We start from the raw sequence: 20,845 nt of genomic DNA, 5'->3' as shown, positions 1-20,845 counted from the left end.
AGCCAGATTAGTCTTCAATATTTCTAGCTCTTTTCTGAATTCATTCAGAAGTTTATCCCTATCTTCCTTTAGTTCTTTGATTTCTTTGTGTGTTCTTTAAAAATACTGAATTGTTATATCATGTTTATAAGTGTTCTTTTGAGTTCCATGTCTTTCATTATCTCTAGTGGGTTCTCATTGTACTCCTCTAGAGGACTATTGGTATTTGGTGGGGATATGTTATTTTGGTTTTTCATGTTATTTTTTCTCTGTGATTTTGACATGTGCATTTCTTTTGTAGTTTCTGAATCTTGTGTGAGATGTAAGCCTTCAAGTTTAGGTCTGCTTCTTTTTGTGAACTTTATGTGTCTTTGTGGTTTACTTTTGGGGCATGAAAAGCTGGTTCCTCTAAGCTTCCGGTTCTCTCTTTTGATTTTATATTGGAGTGGCCAGATTGGATCTTCAGGAGTTTCCACAGAGGCCCAAGTCAGATGAGGATCAGATGCTCTGAGGCTTTCTCCTAAGGTCTGGATCCCTCCAGGAAAGATTTTGGCTTCAGGAATTTGGGGGTTGGACTTGCCTGGGAGCCAAGCCCAGGAAAGGTGCTAGGGCAGCTGGTGGCCATGCCACCCAGAGATGCAAAGGAAGGTGGGATCAGGTAGCGGCCCCCAGGGCTTCTGGGGACTGCATTGATGAGCTGGATTGGTCTGGATGCAAAGGATCAGAAAGAGGAAAGGGCAGCCCTAGAGTCCAGGAAAGAGTTTGGTGGGTCATCCAGGCCCCGGGAAGTAGAGGGAGGTGAGGTGGGTCTAGGCCCAGAGTGCTCCTGGGGACCCAAGAAAGAACTGAGTTGGTCTGGATGAAAAGGGTCAGGAAGCAGTGGTGGTTCCCCAGGTATCTGGGGTACCAAGAGAAGGAATGGGACAGGACCCAAGCTAGGAGAAGAGACCAGTGGTGGAGATGGGAGGGTGAATGAGGCTGGGAGAGTCAAGGCACAGAGGGCACGATCGACATACCCCAGAGAGAGGCCTGCAGTTTGGAGAGAGTTGTGTGGGTCATGCAGGCCCTGGGAAGCTGAGGGAGATGAGGGAGAATACTTTACAAGACATTGGAGTAGGTAAGAATTTTCTGACTAGATCTTTAATAGCATTAAAATTAGACCCAAATAGCCACAGATGGGACTGTTGGAAATTAAAAGGCTTTGCATAGCGGGGCTGGAGAGATGGCTCAGTAGTTGAGTACTGACTTCTCCTACAGAGAAGAATTGGACCCAGGTTCAGTTCCCAGTACCCACATGTCAGCTAACAACTGTCTGTAAGTCCAGTTCCAGGGGATCAGAATGCCCTCATCTGACCTCCGTGGGCATTGTACAATGTGGGTGTACTTACACACATGCAGGCAATACACTTGTACACATAAAATTAAAAATAATTTTAAAAAATAGTAAAAGCTTTGCATAGCTAAAAAGCTATCAGCAGAGCAAACAGGCCACAAAGTGGGAGAAAATCTTTACCAGCTATACTTGAACAATGGGCTAACAGCCAGAATTTACAAAAAACCACAAACACACCTTTAATACCAAAGAAACAAAAGCACCAATCAACAAATGGGCTAATGTACAGAGTTTTCAAAAGCAGAAGCACAAATGGCCAATAACTATTTCTAGACGTGTTCAACATTCCTAATAAGCAAGAAAATGCAAGCTAAAACTACTTTGAGCTATCACTTTACTCTGTTCACAGTAGCTATCATCAGAAAATCTTAAAAAATGTTGGAGAAGGTGTGGGAGAAGAGGAACCCTTAGTCACTGCTGGTAACAGTGCAAATTATTACAGCCATTATGAAATCAATTTGGAGGTTCCTTTAAAAAATTAAAAATAGACTGAGCATGATGGCACATGCCTTTAATCCCAGCACTCAGGTGGCAGAGGCAGGAGGATCTCTATGAGTTTAAGGCCAACCTGGTCTACATAGTGAGTTCCAGGCCAGTTGGGGCTACAGGGAGGCCCTGTCTCTAAAACTACAAGACAAGACTGACAAAATACATAGGCAAGCCACAGACTTCAAGAAATGTTTTAAGTGCACCTATCTATCACAGAGCTAGTGTCTTGAATATATAAAAATGTTCTACAATGTAATGATTATTTTTAAAAACAGCCTTAATTGGAAGGTGACAGAAGATCTGAATAGATTTCTTCACAAAATCTACAAAAGACCAATAGTGTAATATTATTTGTAATCAAGGAAAGACAGATTCAAACCAAGACATTGTTACACATACACTGACGTACCCAAAATTAAAATGCCTGCCCACTCAGAATCTCAGGGCAGCCGAGTGAAACAACTGGAACTCAGACTTTGTCAGAAGTATAAATTGTACTTTAAATGATGGATATAGATGTGATTTCCTAAAACAGATAAACTTCCACATATTATATGACCCATAAATTCCACTCTTAGGTATTTGCCCAAAGAAGTGAAAGCTGGGCTGGAAAGATGGGTCATTGGTTAAGAGTACTTGCTGCTCTTGCAGAGGACCCAGGTTTGATTTGGTGCACCCGTATGCAGCAGCTTGCAACTGCCCCTAACTCCAGTTCCCAGGGATCTGATACCTTCTGGTCTCCACGGGCACTGTATGCACATGGTGCACTCATGTACATGCAGGCAAAACACTCATACACATAAAGTAAAATTATATAAAATATTTTAAAAGAAGTGAAAGCACATATATGTGTATATATATATATAAAGTTTATTTCTAAATGTTTGCACAAGCTGTTCATTAACAGAAATTCGGGTAAATAAACTCATATGAACAAATTGATGTAAATATGCAGTGGAATTTATTTAATTAACTGTCTCAGTTTGCCTGGGAGTTTTCTAGAAAGTGGGGCTTTTAAGTGCTAATCACAGACTACTACTGGACAAAGCACGAAGACTTGGTCACCCTCAGCAATTAAAAAGAGCTGATTGCTGAAGACATCAAAAAACATGGAAAATCTTAAAAACTTGCAGAGTGAACGAAAGCTATAAAAGAGCCCGTATTCTTTGATTCCACTTACATGAAATTCTGGTGGGCAGAACTAAGTTGTCAAAACAAACAGGGCTGTATTTGTGTTTGGGGTCCGTAAAATTCCCTAAATTGACCACTCAGACACTGAGTCTCAGGAAAAAGGAGCACTTTATTGGAGCCAACCCATTGGGGACACAGTCTCGGGAGCTGTACTGCAACCCTGAGCAGTAAAAATGCAGGGCTTTTAAGCAGAAAAACCACAAAAACCACAAAGCAGGGGATGTCCATAGAAACTATACACAGAATAACCAGGAAAGGATTGGAACAATCTAGGGCTGATTTCCAGAGACTTTACCTATACAGCCATTGGCTATCTTACCTGGGGCAGAACATTCTTTCTCTTCTGCCCCAGATTATTCCCATAGAAACCATAAACAGATACCAGGAAAGGGTTTGAACGATGAAGGGGATTTCCAGAGTCAGGTGGAGGGCAGCTTTTTCTCAGAGGACAGAGAGGGGGTCTGAGGGGCACACTCCTTCATTCCCCCCTTTTGTTTTTGGAAATATTTTTGAATCAAACCATTGATCCATATGTGTTGTCTAGGAGGTTATGGTGGGCCCTCATTGATTCATATGTGTCATCTAGGAGATAGTTCTGGGACCGCATAACCATCAGCTGTACAGCAGAGACCCTTTGTTTCCTAGAGCATAATTAAAGATACAGGGTCCAAAAGTTAACATTGCTATAAGGATTAAGAGGGGACTGGCCAGAGCAGTGATAAATCCAGGTGCACAGTCTGTCCCCCCCTTCATTGCCGTGGCAGTCATCAGGGTCACAGTGAATGGTCCTTTCCATCGAGGGGCCAATGTCTCCTTCTGATGTCGTTTTATCCAGACAATGTCTCCAGGTCAGTGAGGTTGTTGAGTAGCTGGAGGCAGTTTGGGCACGTGTTGGATCAGGGGATGGAGGTGCACAGCCTGTAATGCCCCAATACACTGGAGGATTACATGATTAGATATTTCAGCCAATAGTTCTGACTTTAATCTTGGGACCAGGGAAGGGGGCTCTTCTCAAAAGAATCTCAAAAGGAATTATTCCCTGGATATAGGGGGAGTTTCAGGAGGGCAAAAAGGAGGAGAGTCACCCAGTCTGCACCAGATACTAGGGTTAATTTAGTCAAGGTCTCCTTCATGGTCCAATTCATCCTTCTACCTGTCCTGAACTCTGGGGATGGTATGGACAATGTAGTTTCCAATTTGTACCCAGGGCCTTTGTTAAGGCCTGTATTACCTGAGAGATGATTGCTGGTCCATTGTCAGATCCTAACATTAAGGGCACACCAAACCTGGGAATGAGTTCATCCAATAACTTCTTGGCAACTGTGGTCGCTGTCTCCTTCTTGGTGAGAAAGGCTTCTAGCCATCCTGAAAAAGTGTCTACAAAAACCGTTAAATATTTATATCCAAAACATCCTGGCTTTACCTCAGTGAAGTCTACCTCCCAGTGGACTCCAGGTGCAGTTCCTCTTTCACGTTTTCCTGAGGATTTATCATTTTTCAGATAGGCATTAGTCATCTGGATCCCATACATCTGGAGGTGATGTCCTGTATTGTAGCTGTTGAGGAAGGAAACTGGAAGCATCTGGTTAGTAATTACCTGATTTTTCTTTTCCCATGTGGGTTCCTTCCATGGAGCTGGCGAACTAGCATTTCCCCCAGGCAGCGGGGGAGGATGACCTTGTCATCTGCAGTGTGTCTCCATCCCAAGGAGACATATCCATTTGGAATTGTCTGGAAATATTTGTCATCCTCTTCTGTTTATGAAGACTTTTCAGGTAATGTAGGATCTGGCAGGGCTAGGAGAGCAGGTTCAGATGGGGATTCTGCTACTTTCTTGGCAACTTGATCTGCCTTTTGGTGTCCTCGGGCCTCAGGTGTGTTGTTCTTTTGGTGTCCTGGACAATGAATGACTGCCACCCTTTTGGGCATCCATATGACTTTTTTTTGGGGGGGGGTCTTTTTGAGACAGAGTCTCCCTGTAGCCCCAGCTGTCCTGGAACTCACTATGTAGACCAGGCTGGCCTTGAAATCACAGAGATCCGTCACCCTCTGCCTCCCAAGTGCCCATATGACTTTTAACAAATCAATGATCTCTTCTTTTTGATAGTCCTTCCTTCTGATGTCAGGAGGCCTTTTCCTCAATAGATGGCTCCATGTACATGAACAGTGGCAAAAGCATGTCTACTGTCAGTGTAAATGTTGACAGTCTTACCCTCTCCCAGTCTTAGTGCCTGAATCAAGGCTATCAGTTCAGCCTTTTGAGAAGAGGTTCCTTTTGGCAGGGCTTCCTCCCATAGAACATTCTTCTGAGTGACCACTGCTACTCCTGCATACCTGAGTCCATCTTTTATTCCCGTCTGTGTACATCTCCAAGTCAGGGTTCTTCCATGGTATGTTGGTGGGATCAGGTCGGCTTCCCTGGACATGCTGCAGCAATTCAGAACTATCATGATGCACTGTTGTCTCAGTCTCAGGGAGCAAGGATGCAGGGTTTAAGGCACTGGTCATTGCATATGTCAGGCCGGGCACGTCTAGTAGGAGAGATTGGTAATGAGTTAGTCTTGAGTTTGTGAGTCAGCGATCAGGCAGGGCCCTCAATACCCCTTCAGTAGCGTGGGAGATAGTCACAATCAGTTGTTGCCCCAAGATGAGCTTATCAGCATCATTAACCAGGACTGCTGTGGCCACCTATAATCTTCAGACAGGCTGGCCATCCGGCTGCCATTGAGTCTAATTTTTCTGAGAGGTAGGCCACAGGTCTCTTCCAGGGGCCCAAAGTCTGAGCAAGTACTCCCTTTGCTACACCTAGCTGTTCATCTACATAAAAGTAGAAGGGCCTCAAGACATCTGGCAGGGCTAGGGCTGGTGCAGAAGTGAGGGCCAGATTTAGGTTATCAAAAGCCTGATGTTGTTCTCCCCAGGAAAATGCTGCAGGACCCCCCCCCCCCCATTACTTTATATAGAGGCCTGGCCAGTTCTGCAAAACCAGGTATCCATACGCAACAATATCCAGCCGATCCCAGGAATTCTCTGACTTGCCTCTGACTTCAGGGAATGGGGATGTCCAGGACAGCCTTTTTCCTTGCAGAGGAGAGCCTGTGCATACCTTCTTCCAATTGTTCTCAGGTGTGGTGGACCAGCAGCAGTGACAAACCCACAGGCGGCCTCCTCGCTCCCTCCCAGCAGCTTGGAGGTGGCGGGCCGGTGGGTGGGAGATGTTGGCAGGGGCAGGGCAGCAGCAGCAACTAATACCCTAGGCGTTGAAGTTCCTTTAAGAAGTCTTTTGTCCTGCAAAACCTGGCTGACTTTTGACAAACTTGTAGGCCTTTTTGTAACAGCCTGGAGACCTACCATAAGAATCTGGCAATAGAGTCTGAGTGACTCCCTACCTGCAGGGGTGTTGGGATCCTAATCTGGGTGGCGGTGAGGGAAAATTCCTCGATCACCTCAGGATCCTCAGTAAATGGGCCACTTTTGGCCGGTACCCATTTCCAGGCCTCATAGAGGATCCGGGTGCATCCCTCAGTGGAGAAGAGGGTGAGAAGTTGTTGGACATTATCCCAGGTGGACTGGTGAGCTCAACCATTTGCGAGGTTTGTTCAAAAGGTTAAAAAAGTAAACCATGACATAAGGAACCTGATCAGAGTGTCCTAGGCTTCCAAAGATCACAGCCTGAAGAGAAGAAAGCTTGTTAATCTCAAGAACCAGTAGAGGGCCATCCTTCATCAAAGGACAGCCATTCAAAAGAACAGAGGGTCCAGAATTTCTCCGAATAAAGTGTCTCCAGAGATTGCAGCTGCTTTTTGGAAATCTTTTAAATGAGAAAGAATTAGGTCAAGGGGAGTATCTTCAGATGAAGGAGTCTGACACATAATGGAAGAGAAGAGGATTAATCCAAAACAAAGACCAATGAGAACCAAACAGGAAACAAAGACTTGACACGAGGACAACACAGAACAAAAGTGCTGTGCGTTGGGGAATCGCTGCATGTTAGATGGTTGCTGCAGGAGTGACTAGGGTCAATGCCAAATGCCTGGAGGCCACAGACAGTCAATCAGATGGAGGGTCGGGGTGTCCCCCGTCTTCCAGCTCGGAGAGCAATACTGCATCCAGTTTCTCTCCTTTGAGCCCCCAGAAGTCTGGACAGTCAGAACAGAACCCAAAACAGACTCACTGTGGGAGGAATCAGAACTGAAGTCTCCAGGCTCCAGACCCAAGGGCAGAAAAAAACAGGAAAACAGACTGAGGGTTTTCCGGGAATCCAAGACAAGCCCCCAAAAGTGTTCGGGGTCCCTAAAATTCCCTAAATAGACCACTCAGACACTGAGTCTCAGGAAAAAGGAGCACTTTATTGGAGCCAACCAGTTGGGGACACAGTCTCGGGAGCTGTACTGCAACCCTGAGCAGTGAAAACGCAGGGCTTTTAGGAAGAAAAAACATAAAGCAGGGGATGGCCATAGAAACTATATACAGAATAACCAGGAAAGGATTGGAACAATCTAGGGTTGATTTCCAGAGACTTTACCTATACAGCCATTGGCTATCTGATCTGGGGTAGAACGTTCTTTCTCTTCTGCCCCAGATTATTCCCATAGAAACCATACACAGATGTATCAGGTATACTGCCATTGGCCAGCTTACCTGGGGCAGAACGTTCTATCTCTTCTGCCCCAGACCATTTCCATAGAAATCATAAACAGATACCAAGAAAGGGTTTGAACAATGAAGGGGATTTCCAGAGTCAGGTGGAGGGCAGCTTTTTCTCAGAGGACAGAGAGGGGGTCTGAGGGGCACTCTCCTTCATTTGCATTGGGGAAAAGCTCCATGGAAGCTTTGTGGAATGTTGATAATGATGTATATTTTGTTAGAAATTTAGCGTACCCAGTTGTGCCCTTTTTCATTTTGTGATCCTGAACTTCACAGGCTGATTCCATTTCCTTTCTAAATTCAAGTTTTTCTTCACTGTTTTATATGTGTAGTTTGGGTATAAGTTTTGATTTATGAAGTACTTCATTATTTTTCATTCTTTGTTCTTTCATCACAATTTTTAAAAAAGAAACCTTACGTATTTACAGGTTTAAGCAGTCTGTCTATATGATAGTCTATTTCATTTGAGCAGTTACTGTATTTCACAAAGCAGTATTACACTGTGGTGTCTGTTCTACGTAGTTCTACAGAATTCTGCTTTACTGTTCTTCTTAGCATTCTTTGCATTACTAGCATAGTATTTTAAAATCTAATCTAAGCAGGGTGCTGTGACACAAAGTCCCAACTGTTCAGGAGGTTTAGCTGGAGGATCATTTGAGCTCAAGGAGTTTGAAAACAGCCTGGGGAACATAGAGATACCTCATCTCGAAAAGACCTCACCTCAAGATCTTATTCTGGATTGATTCTAGTTTAATTTTTTTATTAACTTTAGGGGTGTGTTCACAAAAATAAAAATGCACATTGCTGAAGATTTGTCGAGTTATTTTTTTCAAATTTAATCCTCCATGTATTATCAAACAAACTTTTTGTTATGGTATAGTAAAGTTCGCTCAAAGAATGAACTGTTATCTTTCAAAGCATCTTATTGTCTTTTAGTTCTTTTTTAATATACCTCTAATATCTGTTGTTTTTATAAGAAATTCAATTATAATAATTGTTCTCAACCTTACCAGACCAAGAATACCCTCTAGTAACATTTTATTCCTTTTACATTTAGTTAGTTAGTTAGTTAGTTAGTTAGTTAGTTAGTCAGTTATTGTGTGAATGTGAAGAGAAAAAATTGTCCTACCACCAGGTGGGTTCTGGGTATCAAACTCAGGTTGTCAGGTTTGGGAGCAGGCACCTTTATCTGCTGAGCCATCTCACCAGTCCTAGTAACAAGCATTTAACAACTTTTCTATCCTGAAATCAATAGATTTTTAACAAATAAAATTCAATGCAATTACCATAATTAAAATATAAAGAATAAATGAAAGGAAAGAAGTTAACAAATATGTCAGTATATAAATCTGGAGCATCATGTAATAAGATATTTGGACATAGACATAGAAATCATCAAAGGGTGCAGCTATAAATGCAAAGTACTGCATGTTGCATGGGTCACACACCACAGGCAGTGTGGTGTGAGTACTGTGACCTTATAAAGTATTTGAACTCTTGATAAAATTCTGAACAAAAAATACAAATTTGATGTAATTCTCAGTATTATAATAGAAGAAGTTGTACACATTATTCATGTTCTGGAAACTTTAGCATGTGTCTAAACATAAACTTTTTTTAGATACTCAAATTTTTATTTTTAAAAATTGCCTTGATTACAATGTTAAAAGTTTGAGAGCTTTCCTTTTTAACCATACTCAAAGAGTTAATAAAAATGTACAGAAGACCAAACTCAGCTTAAAAATATTAAAAAGGTAAACAAGGTCTGGAGAGATGGTTCAGCAGTTAAGAATATTGGCTGCTCTTGCAGAGGACCCAGGTTCAGTTCCCATCACCCACACTGCAGCTAACAGTTGTCCATAACTCCAGTTCCAGGGGATCCAGTATCCTCTTCTTACCTCTGCCGGTATTTCATGACATGGGTACACTTATACACATGCAGACAAAACATACACATAAAATAAAAATAAGAAATAAAATATTTTTTAAAAAGGTCAACCATAGGAGACTGGAGAGATGGCTCAGCAGTTAAGAACACTGACTGTTCTTGCAGAAGACCCAGGTTCGAATCCAAATGGCAGCTAACTGCACATCCAGTTCCAGGGGATCAGACAGCCCCTTCTGTCCCCTCGGGCAATGTATGACACAGGTGCACTTACCTACATGCAGGCATAACACTCATAAACATAAAATAATAAAATATTTTTTTAAAAGGTCAACGATGATGTCCATAGGCATTCATCCAACTTCTAAAGAGGTGATATCATTCTCAGGGGAGTTGGTATCAACATCATTAAGGCTGCCTTAATCATCCAAATTTATACCTTCATTCTTCACTTAGGATAGAAGAAGAAAAATTAGGTAGTCCAATAAAGAAACAGGTGTCCCCAGTGATCCTAGTTGGATCCTCACATGCACTTGGAATGATGCTGTTTGTCATTCCCAGTGATCCTGGGGTTCTTGGCCCTCATAAACGTCTATCATTCTCTTCCTCTTTTTTTTGTAAAGGTGTATTTAAACTTTCTTTTAGCAGAACATAATATTGGGACATATCGTCTGATATTTAAAGTCACAGGTTCATGAGGTTGAACTTTCAATGAGTGCCCCATGTAAGAAAATGTGTCTTCAAATGACAGAATGTAAGGACCCCCCAAGTGGGGCTGGCTATGGGAGGGTTCCAAGGGGGATGAGGGAAGGAAGCATAAAGATGATGTTATATATGAAATACACAAAAAGAAAAAAAAAAGGTGTCCTGATGCCATAAAAGAAGATGAGTGAACTCAAAGAGGTCAGGCAGGATTCAGCCCACAGAGAAGTTATCTTCTAGATAAAACTCACAAGTTGGGCTTACAGCTTATCCATGTAAGGCTAATTTTAATATGGTGCCAAAATTCCCAACAGTCTACACACAGTCCTACCCACATCAGGTTAATTCTTCTTCCTGATCTTCAAAATTGTGCTATATTAGTAGGGCTATGTGGCATTGCTTAAATGTTAAATAGACATCATGCTAAGCTGTAAGTCCCTGTTCTAATAAGAGGTTCATCTGTCCTCCTGAGCATAAAGCAACACACAGAGCACAAGGGGCCATCCCAGCATGGTAGACAGCTTCATCACAAAGGAGAATAAAACAGGAAGCAGGCTACCAGATTTGTTAATATGTAAAATGGGGTTAGATTCTGTTCAGATAAGTGTAAAAATGAATATCAGAAAGGTCAGAGGATGATCTCCTATGGGGAGGTCTCCTCTGTGACTTGACCTGTAGAACATGTAGCAACTCTGGACTCTGTATTCTAAATGCCATAATTGTCTCTAAATCTTGTTAATCTTGTGACAGTTGAACACAAATTTCAAGAGTACCATACTGAGTGTTTATTTTAAATGGATCATTATCTTTGGTAATGATGTCACCTCTAAGATTATCTAAGGATAATGGGACTTTTTAAATATTTTATATATGAGTGTACTGATTGCATGTGTATTAAATATTTTATATATGAGTGTACTGATTGCATGTGTATAAGTGCAGTCATGTTGTGCAGTGCCCTCGGATGTCAGAAGAAGGTGTTGGATTCCCCTGGAACTGGAGTTAATGGATAATTGTTAGCCACCATGTGAGTGCTGGGAATCAAACCCAAGTCCTCTCTGAGAGCAGCCAGTGCTCTTAACCACGGAGCCATCTCTCCAGCCCCAGTATAATGGTTTTAATTCACAAGATAAAATATATAGGATTACAAAGGAAGCCAACTGTATTAAAATATAGGCCCCAGGTTGAGAATTCCTACAAGCAGTAATACCACCCTTCTCTCCCTTGTACACAATACAATTGAGGAACCACTAAGTTACAGGGATTTCTGTTTGGATAAAGGTGAAAGCCATAGTCTTAAATGTTACGAGTTTTAAAGCACATTTGATCACTTAGATTACTTTGTCATCAATGTTTCTCAGAGGACTAATATCCACTCTCTAATAAATGGAGTAAATATGGTCAGAACTGAATTTTTGTTCTCACTTGTGTCAAGAAAAAAAAGTATCAAATGTACAGCACTGTGATGTCACAAATGGTGATGCCTGAACAAAGACAGCCTGACTGTTATCATCCATTTAGACAAAGTGTGGGGCCTGATCTGTTCTGAAAACTTGTTTCTTCAGGAATCTCTTGGAACTATGCTACCCCAACAAAGGCCTTGCTCTTTCTTTATTGAAACTGTACCTCCAACATGAAATGGAGAAGGAAAAGCAGAATTTGTCTCAACAGGGAATTTTCCCTTTCCAACCTTTATTGACTTAGAACAGCACACACAACCTCAACAGATGCGATCTAATCCCACCTGTTTGCAGACACAACTGGGATAGTCCATTGCTTTCAACAAATATTTGGCTGTTTGCAGTGCTTCATAGTCTTACAACACACCCATACGTTACTCTAGGTCAAGGGCAAGGAAAGATCATGAAGAATTAAAGCTCTATGTTTATGTTATAAGAGGAGCCTAAGGCTAGCTGAGATAGTGTCTCAAAAGTCAGTCCCACACAAATGCAGTAGTACTTGTATTTTTCATTCATCATTTTTACAAGACTATTCTGATTAAAATCAATTAAGGCTCAGATCTTTGGCCAGCTTGTCTACTCACATATTACGTAAAGGAATAAGGTAACTTTCTCCAGGTGCCATTTGGCAAGTGGGCAAATAACACATATTTAACATAGTATATAATTATAGGAGACTAGAAAAAATAATTATAAGGCAAAATAATCAAAGTATCTCAGCAGATGTCCACCCAGTGCTTTCTAGGAGTGCATCGAAAGAGGTGACTGCATTGTATGTGGATGAGCAGCCCACTCACCATGGCAACCTGCAGAATGTCATGCTGGTACTTTTCATGTCTTTTAGGGTATGTCTCTGTGCCAGACTGTCATCGTAGGCTCTGTAGTCATTCTTCTCTACTCTTCCAGAGCTTGTTATAATCTAGTAGTGATCACCATATCTCAGGATACATTAGCAAGTCCATTTCATTATGGCTGGGATAATCTTTCAGATAAGGTAAGTGTTTGCCTCATGTTGTCAATCTACAGCTAATAGACCTGATAACCTAGTTAGCTTTGTCCAGAATATTTTAATATATACTTAGACACATTTTCATGGAATCTCTACTATCAGTAATGATGTTTAAAACTGTTTAAATTTTATTTACATGTGACACTTGAAATCATTCTTAGAGTGAACTTTTATTAAAGAAATAATTTATTTTGTCAGTAATAATAGTGTCATAAACCTCTTGATCATAAACCTAGTTCCTAATTTTTTAAAGTATAGTGTTTAAGTATCCCTTGGTAAGTTAACTATCATTAGCCTGTGACTAAAGCTAAATACACTGTTAGGATGAGATAAACTCACCCCTATCCAAGAACTACATAAAACTTAATACGTGTTTCAGTTTTATCTGTAAAAAAATCCTTTCTTTATAGTCTGGTTTTACCAGCCTTGCAAATAGAAGAGCATTACTAGTTCTTTGAGTACCTGGCTGTTTGCTGCAGTAATTACTGGTATTTAGCTATGCATATCTAACTTCCTGGCATTCTTCATCCCCTTCCTAAAAGTACAGTTCGACATAGCTATCTTTTATTAGTTTAAAGGCACCTAGGAAACTTCCATTCACCTTTCTAAGGAGAGCTGCTCGCATGTGCTTTCCATATGGCACATGCTCTTCACTTCTTTTCCCATTTTCCCTGCCCCAGCATTGGTAGAACGGAAAGAAATTCAGTATGTAGACGAGGCTCCAGAGCTTATTTTAAGCATCAACTAATAGGGCTGGAGGGATGACTCAGCAGTTAAGAGCACTGGCTGCTCTTCCAGAGGTGCTGAGTTCAGTTCCCAGTGCCCGCATGGCAGATAACAAAAAATCCCTAACTCTAGTCCCAGGGGATCTGATACCTCTTCTGACCTTCACAAGCATTGGACACATGGGTGCACTTACCTGCATGCATGCATGCAAGACCCTCATACACATAAAAGAAAAATAAATAGCTGAAAAAAAAATCAGCTGAGCTGAGTTACTTAGCATGTCTCATCTTTCTACAGGCCTAACTGATGGTGCTTTTGTGCCACTGGGACGAGCCTGACCAGTAGTTTCATTATAACTAAGCCTTTTCAGACTATGGCACCTCAAAATGAAATCACGCCTTATTATCCAAGGACTACAATTATTTCTTAAATTTATTTTATTATTTTTTAACTTTGTGCATATAAGTGTGTGCAGATTTGTGCATGTAAATGCAGTGCTGGAGTGAGGCTGCTGTGAGCTGCCTGATATGGGTACTGGGAATTGAACCCAGGTCCTCTGGAAAAGCAGTATATGCTCTTCACCACTGAGCTCTCTCTCCAGCCCTAAAGTTATTTTTATAAGTTAATGCATTAAAAATATTAACAGCATTTTTTCTCTTACTTGAAATCAAAGTACTGTTATGTTCCACAAATGAAAAATACCATAATGTGAGAAATCACAAAATACAGAAAAGTTTAGAGCTTGTGTTTATAATTGATATTTGTTAACTCACCCAACCTGCAATTATTGTGTTAGGTGATGGCTTAAATACAAAGCAGGTGTAAGGACTGCCCTGTCAAACTCTTGTCTGCAGGCTCAAGGAGAAGATGTAAGTGGAGAAGACTATATCGTATTTGGAATGGTCCTCTTTCTGTGGGAACATGTACCAGCATGGTCAGTGGTACTATTTTTCCGGGCACAAAGATTAAACCAGAACCTGGTATGAGATCATAATATCACCCAATCCTTGTTCTTCTTATTTAAAAAAAAAAAAAAGTAGGGAGCTTTATGTTAACTTTCTATTTTTAGCAAAATTTAAAGCTAAAACTATAGATTCTGGCCTTTTTAATTGAAAAACAAACCTCCATCTACTAATATTTTGTTCACAGGCACCTGCTGGCATGATAAATAGCCACAGCTACAGTTCCAGAGCTTACTTTTTTGACAATCCAAGACGATATGATAGTGATGATGACTTACCAAGACTGGGAAGCTCAAGAGAAGGAAGGTAGATTCTGAACTAGTGTTAAAATAAATGGAAAAGAAACAGCTCTAAACTTTAGCCCAACCACAAACCGGTGATTAGGCAGTAAATGTCAGTGAATAAGATCATGGGATGCTGCAGCCTAAAGCAGATCTGAAACGTGGCGACACACACACACTATAAAGAGCTGCCATCTGACTTGAAGACTGTATCACTCTTGTGTGGAAAATGTTTGGGGAGCAAAACAGCCATTTCATTTCAGGAACCCTTTGGTTCAGAGCCTGGAGTATGCAAGGGGGATGAACTAGTACATGATGTGTCTGCTTCTACATCCCTGGTGCTATTCCAGATCAAAAAGAAACCTTAGATAAAACTCTTGGGAAGCTTAGTGCCACAGGACATCTTCCTATGCCCTTCCGCCCTCCTGTTCCAAAACTATTGCCAAGTCCTCGAGTAGTATACTGTTAGCTGTATACTGGGTAAAGAGAAAATCTTAACATACAACTACATTGTTCTTTCAACTTGATAGAGCATTTTCAGTAATTCTAACTTCAGCTGGACAAGTTACATAACCAGTTTTTTTAGCCCATTTTTTATCTGTAAAAAAGGGAGAATAGGACCTATCTCACAAGGTTGTATGAGGATTAAATGACTTTATGGGCATACAGACATGTTAGAATAGAACTTAGCACATGAAGACATTATATTGTCAGACACTGTACTACTGAGAATCATGTATTTTCTGCAATATGTGTTATAGAGTGAAGATACTAGGTAAGTCGTTAAATTTTGTAGAAAATCAGTTATTTAGCAAACATCGTACTTTAATATATTTCTGTTATGAAATTCTTTGGAAATGTTAAAAGTGCCAGTGTGACATGTTCTGATCACAGCCTTGTGACTTCTTTGCCTTATTTTTGTTGTTGTTGTTGTTGCAGCTTGTCTAATTCGCAGAGCTTGAGCTGGTACGGCACCATGACTGGGTGTGGTAGCAGCACTTACACAGTCGCTCCCCACCTGAACGGACCTGTGACAGACACTGCTCCTTTGCTCTTCACGTGTAGTAATTTGGATATAAGCAATCACCATAGCTTATATGTAACTCCACAAAACTGATAGCATTACCACGTCAGGATTCCTGAATTGTTTTTCATGAATATGTATGTATATTCGTCTTAATTTCATCTGCATCAACATTCCATTATCTGTTGCAACTGACAACTAAATCTGGAAACATGGCTGTGTTTGGAGAGCACAGCTGTTTCTTTTGCATAATAAAATAAATACAAAGTGTGGAGAAGGAGAAAGCGATCAGATATTAAGGCACTTGATGTCCTCCAAGCTTCCAACTGTGGAACATCAAATGCGTATTTGCCTATTTGCACCCTTACCCTTGTTCTGAAAAAAAGTCTTCAGTCCCCAAAGTCATACCCGAATATTCCCACTAGAATATTATTGTACACCAAATTGGAAGGCAGTTTTTCCTAAAAGATCAAAGCCTATATATTCTGCATTGAACCCTTACCTGATTAAAGTGTGAGCAGTGTGCAGTTAAGGCATAAAAGTTTATCATTATTTATAAAAATCTACAACTATGTGATCATTGAAGATAGTTTTTTTAAGCATGCTTTGAAAAATGTCAATTAAAATTAGTCAATCATTTTCAACAGGTGATAGTGGTAATCCTTCACAGAGCTGACCAGCAGTGTTCTTTTGAGAAATCACAGGAATTTCTTCTAGAGGAAAATTACATCAATGAAAATTGTGTGGCTACTTCTGAGTAGAATTGGTCAAGTGACTTGTGTAACTGAGATATATTGTAGTTTAAGCATGATTGTTCCAGAAAGCAATAGTGATTTTTGCATAGGGAGATTTTGGTAGAAACTTCTTGGGACTGAACAAGTTTACAGATGCATTTAGGGATTTTTCACAAAATGTGCTAAGTTAAAACAGTATGTTTTCAGAAGCATTCAATTTATCTGAAACAAGATGGAACTAATCTTTACTGAATCAAGATTGTCCTCAGGTAAATTAAATCACGATGCATTCACAGTGAGCTGAAGTGCAATACTTTATAAAATATGTCATTCCTCCTTTATTTTTCACATTTTATACTTTGTATATGGGCAAAGCCAAATTAAGTTGAATTCAGATTAATTCCAGCATTGGATTAAATAAGCAAACTTAATGTAAATGTACAAACTAAATAAGACAGAAGTTAACAATATTGAAATACTTTAAGAATTTCATTGAAAATTGTCTTGAATGTCCTAACATAGGTTATGTGTCTTGCACACACACACACACACACACACACACACACACACACACACACACACACACGGTGGGCTAAGACAACACAGACTCTTAAAATGCACTTTCTACCTGTTCGCTATGGATAGTAGATGCTGAATACCTCGAGATTCCAAGGGAACGGACAATGTTAGGAAGTTGTCACAACATGCTTCAAGGTGGCTATATCCAATTATCTGCTGATCTATTTCTTCAGAACTGGAACTGTCCTTTTGTCTTCTACTTTAATTAGGAAGTTGTTTTATTTCTTCTTTTCCTTAAAATATTTTCAGCTTTTTAATAACTATTGTAGTAACTTCATAAGAATTTAACAGTAGGTAAATCTTTAAAAACATGGTATTGTTAATCTATCTTTTAAAAGACTGGTACAAAGCCAAATATTTTTCTTCTTTTTGTGATACAAAGGATTTAAAATTCAATCAGAAACATAAATACACAGCATTTGTTTATAAGTTCTCTTATTATAACAAATTAAGTTTTTCTAGTACAGACATTAGCCTTGGTAGTAAGATGACAACCTAACAATATAGTCTACAATAGTAGTTTTTTTTTTCCCCATTACTTGATTTTTCAGAATGCCAACTATTTATTTTGAACTGTATTGTCTTTATTAATCTTTGGGTTAAAGGTGGTAACTATTTTCTAGTTAAGCATCCCTTAAATAAAGTTCCTGTTTGACCAAGTAAACAGATTTTTTTGAATCTTCTAATAAAGTATCTTTTAACTCTACTGCTTGACTATACTGAATCTGAGATTTGTAAGTTTATTATCCTTGTCACTTACTAAGGTACCTAAATTCTTAACATTTGTCTTCTTATTTACATCACCAAAGACAAAACTCTGACCCAATTTTTGCTTACAACTTCCAAAGCACTAGGAGCACTTTAAGTTTAGTCTCGAAAGAAGGAGCCGTTTATAAAATCAAAGGGCTGCCAGTTCCCTGTTCACCCTGCACTGAAGCACATGATGACAATTTCAACCCTTCCTCTTATGTTAGTTAAGTAGAAAAGTGAATTTCATTGCTTACCTGTAATTCTAAAGTGATTAGCAACATCTGTTACCATTTATTTCCTTTGGGTTGCCATTCATTTTGGAACTCTTACCACCACTTATAACTGTAGCTGATTGTAATTTTATGGATGATGTAATTTATAGCTAAAGTGGCTTTTTTTACGCATAACTGCCTTTTTATTGTTTAACAGTGTTCCTCAGCTATACAGTCAGTTCAAACTGGTGACAAATGTATAGCTGTAGCCAATGAATGTATTTATCTGTTGTTTCACTAAATTGTAATAAAATACTACTGTTAAAGGGTGTGCTTTTATTATTGGAGGTGTGGTTTTCTTCCTTTCCCTTAATGGATTCTACTGAATTTCTAGCACATTAGATAAGCGCCCTAGTGTCAACATAAGAAGAGGAAAATCCCATTACAAATGGTAGTTGCTTAGTAAATAATGAATTATATCTGGATCATAACACCTATGATATGAACCGATTTGATACAAAATAACATTACTTTAGAATGCCAGTGTTATTAGGCAGGGAATATTCAAGCATTCAGCTAAGAAAAAGCCTCGTGATACAAGGGCTGGAGAGAGAGCTCAGAGTTCAGAACACTGACTGCTCTTGCAGAGGACCCAGGCTTGATTCCCAGCATCCACATGGCAGCTACGAATTGTCCTTAACTCCAGTTCCAGGGGAATCTGAAGCCCTCTTCTGACCTTCGCGGCATTGCACAACACAGGTGCACTCACATATATGCAGCCAATACACTCGTACACATAAAAATAATATTTAAAGAAAAAGCCTCATGAAACAGTTTACATCTCCTTCCTCCTGAGAATCATGAGTCTATTTCATCAAGAAACTCATGAGATGTTGCATCTTCCCTTGGAAATACTTTTTTTCCAAAATTTTATGACTGACCAAAAAACAAGGTTTTAACACAATTTGATCTTTATCAAGCCCCTAAAGTCTAATTCTTTGGGAGTCTACTGACCCATGCTGTAAAGCAAAAGGAATTAAAGGTATTTGCAGTGAAGGTGTGACCTCTAGTATAACAAAATTGTCACTTTAGCCCAATTTATTCAACACACATTTATTAAATGTTCATATGCCAAAATGAATAAAGTCCCTTTTCCTGCCCTTAAGGAGCTCACATTCTAGTATGGGATACTTTAAAAATGAAACAATACAGTACAATAAGTGATACAATAGAGGTAGGTTGCAATTACAGTGGTGACACAGGAAGGAGTGGGGCAAGGGTGCGTTCACAGGGATGCCCATCCTAGGCCTGCAAGAATGCATGTAATTTCCCAGGTGGGAAAGGCGGCTACAAATTCAGCATTTACCAAGTATGGATGTCTGACTCTACGGGACTTTTGAAAAACTTCCTCTTTCATCAGAACACTGAGACACACATAGGAGGGCCTTGGGCACCAAGCAAGCTTTCTTTTCCAAGAAAGCACTTGAAGTCACTGACAGGTGTTAAGTAGAATGCTTCTAGAAAGCCTAGTCTAGTAACAAGGACCGAAAAAGGGAAGATGGGGAAATAAGTTTATTTAGTCCTTTAGATAATAGCAATAAAAACAAACTACATCCAAAAAGTGGTGGTAAAATCAGGAGGATTTAGACAAAAATCTGTGTAGGAAGAGAGGAATGAACAGTCAAAACTTGGAAGGGTGATGGTTCTGAAATTAACCAAGTAAGGAACACAGGTATCAGTAGGTTTTGTGACAGGGCTGGAGAGGCAGCTCAGCAGTTAAGAGCACTTGCTACTCTTGCAGCTACTCTTACTATCCCAGGTTTGATTGCTGGCACCCACATGGTGGCTAATAACCGTAACTCCAGTTCCAGAGGATCCAGTGCCCTCTTCTGTCCTCTGGGGACACAAGACGTGCATATGGTACACTTATACATATGCAGGCAAACACTCATAAAAATGAACAAATGATAAAGAGTTGCTTTTGTTGAGAATAATTGTGACTGTTGAGTACAGGAGGAAAATGAATTGAGAAGTTTGAGGTAAAGATTAAGGATTAGAATCGCTGGATGAGAATTTACCCAAGTGAAGAGAGACATGGTGGCCAAGAACAAAAGGAAGGTCTGAGGAATGGCATTTAGGAATAAATGAAGAGACCAAAAGAAAGGAGTCCAGGAGCAAGCAGAATACAAGGGACCGAGAACACACAGCCTTGTTTTGTTTTGTGAGACACGGTCTATGTAACCCTGGTTGGCCTGGAACTTGCTATGTAGACCAAGTCAAATAAGAAATGGTTTGTGAAATGACCTGTAGATTTTTTAAATATTTTTATTTGTAATTATTTGTATATATGCACATGAATGCAGGTGCCCACAGAAGCCAGAGGCATTGGACTGCCCAGGAGTTAAAAGTTATAGGTGGTTGTGAGCTGCCTGATGTGGTTGTTGGGAATTGAACTTGCCTCCTCGGAAAAGCAGAATGCTCTCTTAACCACTGAGCCATCTCTGTAGCCCTGAACTGTAGATTTAGAATTAAATTTTAGACTTCACTAGGAGGGACTGAGGAGAACACAGGCCAAATACCAGCTCTTGGTTAAGAAGCAAGTGGGAGGTAGCAAGTGAAAGTAAAGAGTTTTCAAAAAGACTGGCTGCCGGAAAAAAGGAGAGCAGGCATAAGGTGGAGTCAAGTACGTATACAAAACTACCTACACACATTCACCACACTTTCAGGGTAAAACAAACGTCCTTAAACTTTTTTATATGATGATCACTTTGTATCCCCAAGAAGACTGACTGAATTAGTGGGTTGAGATCTTTCATTTGCTG

The 20,845-nt window shown here is 40.1% G+C and overlaps 1 protein-coding gene across 1 annotated transcript in view; it reads left to right on the top strand.

Moving 5' to 3' along the window:
- Positions 1–20,845, top strand: part of Gpr137c (G protein-coupled receptor 137C) — an 82,428-nt gene extending 61,583 nt beyond the window's left edge. The window contains exons 4-7 of the mRNA XM_008839574.3: positions 12,591–12,740; positions 14,336–14,461; positions 14,631–14,749; positions 15,664–20,845. Of these exons, the coding sequence (XP_008837796.1) occupies positions 12,591–12,740; positions 14,336–14,461; positions 14,631–14,749; positions 15,664–15,841 (573 nt within the window). The 3' untranslated portion in view covers positions 15,842–20,845. The remainder of the gene's footprint in view (positions 1–12,590; positions 12,741–14,335; positions 14,462–14,630; positions 14,750–15,663) is intronic.

The sequence above is a fragment of the Nannospalax galili genome, unplaced genomic scaffold, assembly GCF_000622305.1.
Source record: "Nannospalax galili isolate Female #2095 unplaced genomic scaffold, S.galili_v1.0 scaffold336, whole genome shotgun sequence".
Lineage (NCBI taxonomy): Eukaryota > Metazoa > Chordata > Mammalia > Rodentia > Spalacidae > Nannospalax > Nannospalax galili.
This window is presented reverse-complemented; position numbering and strand designations above follow the sequence as displayed.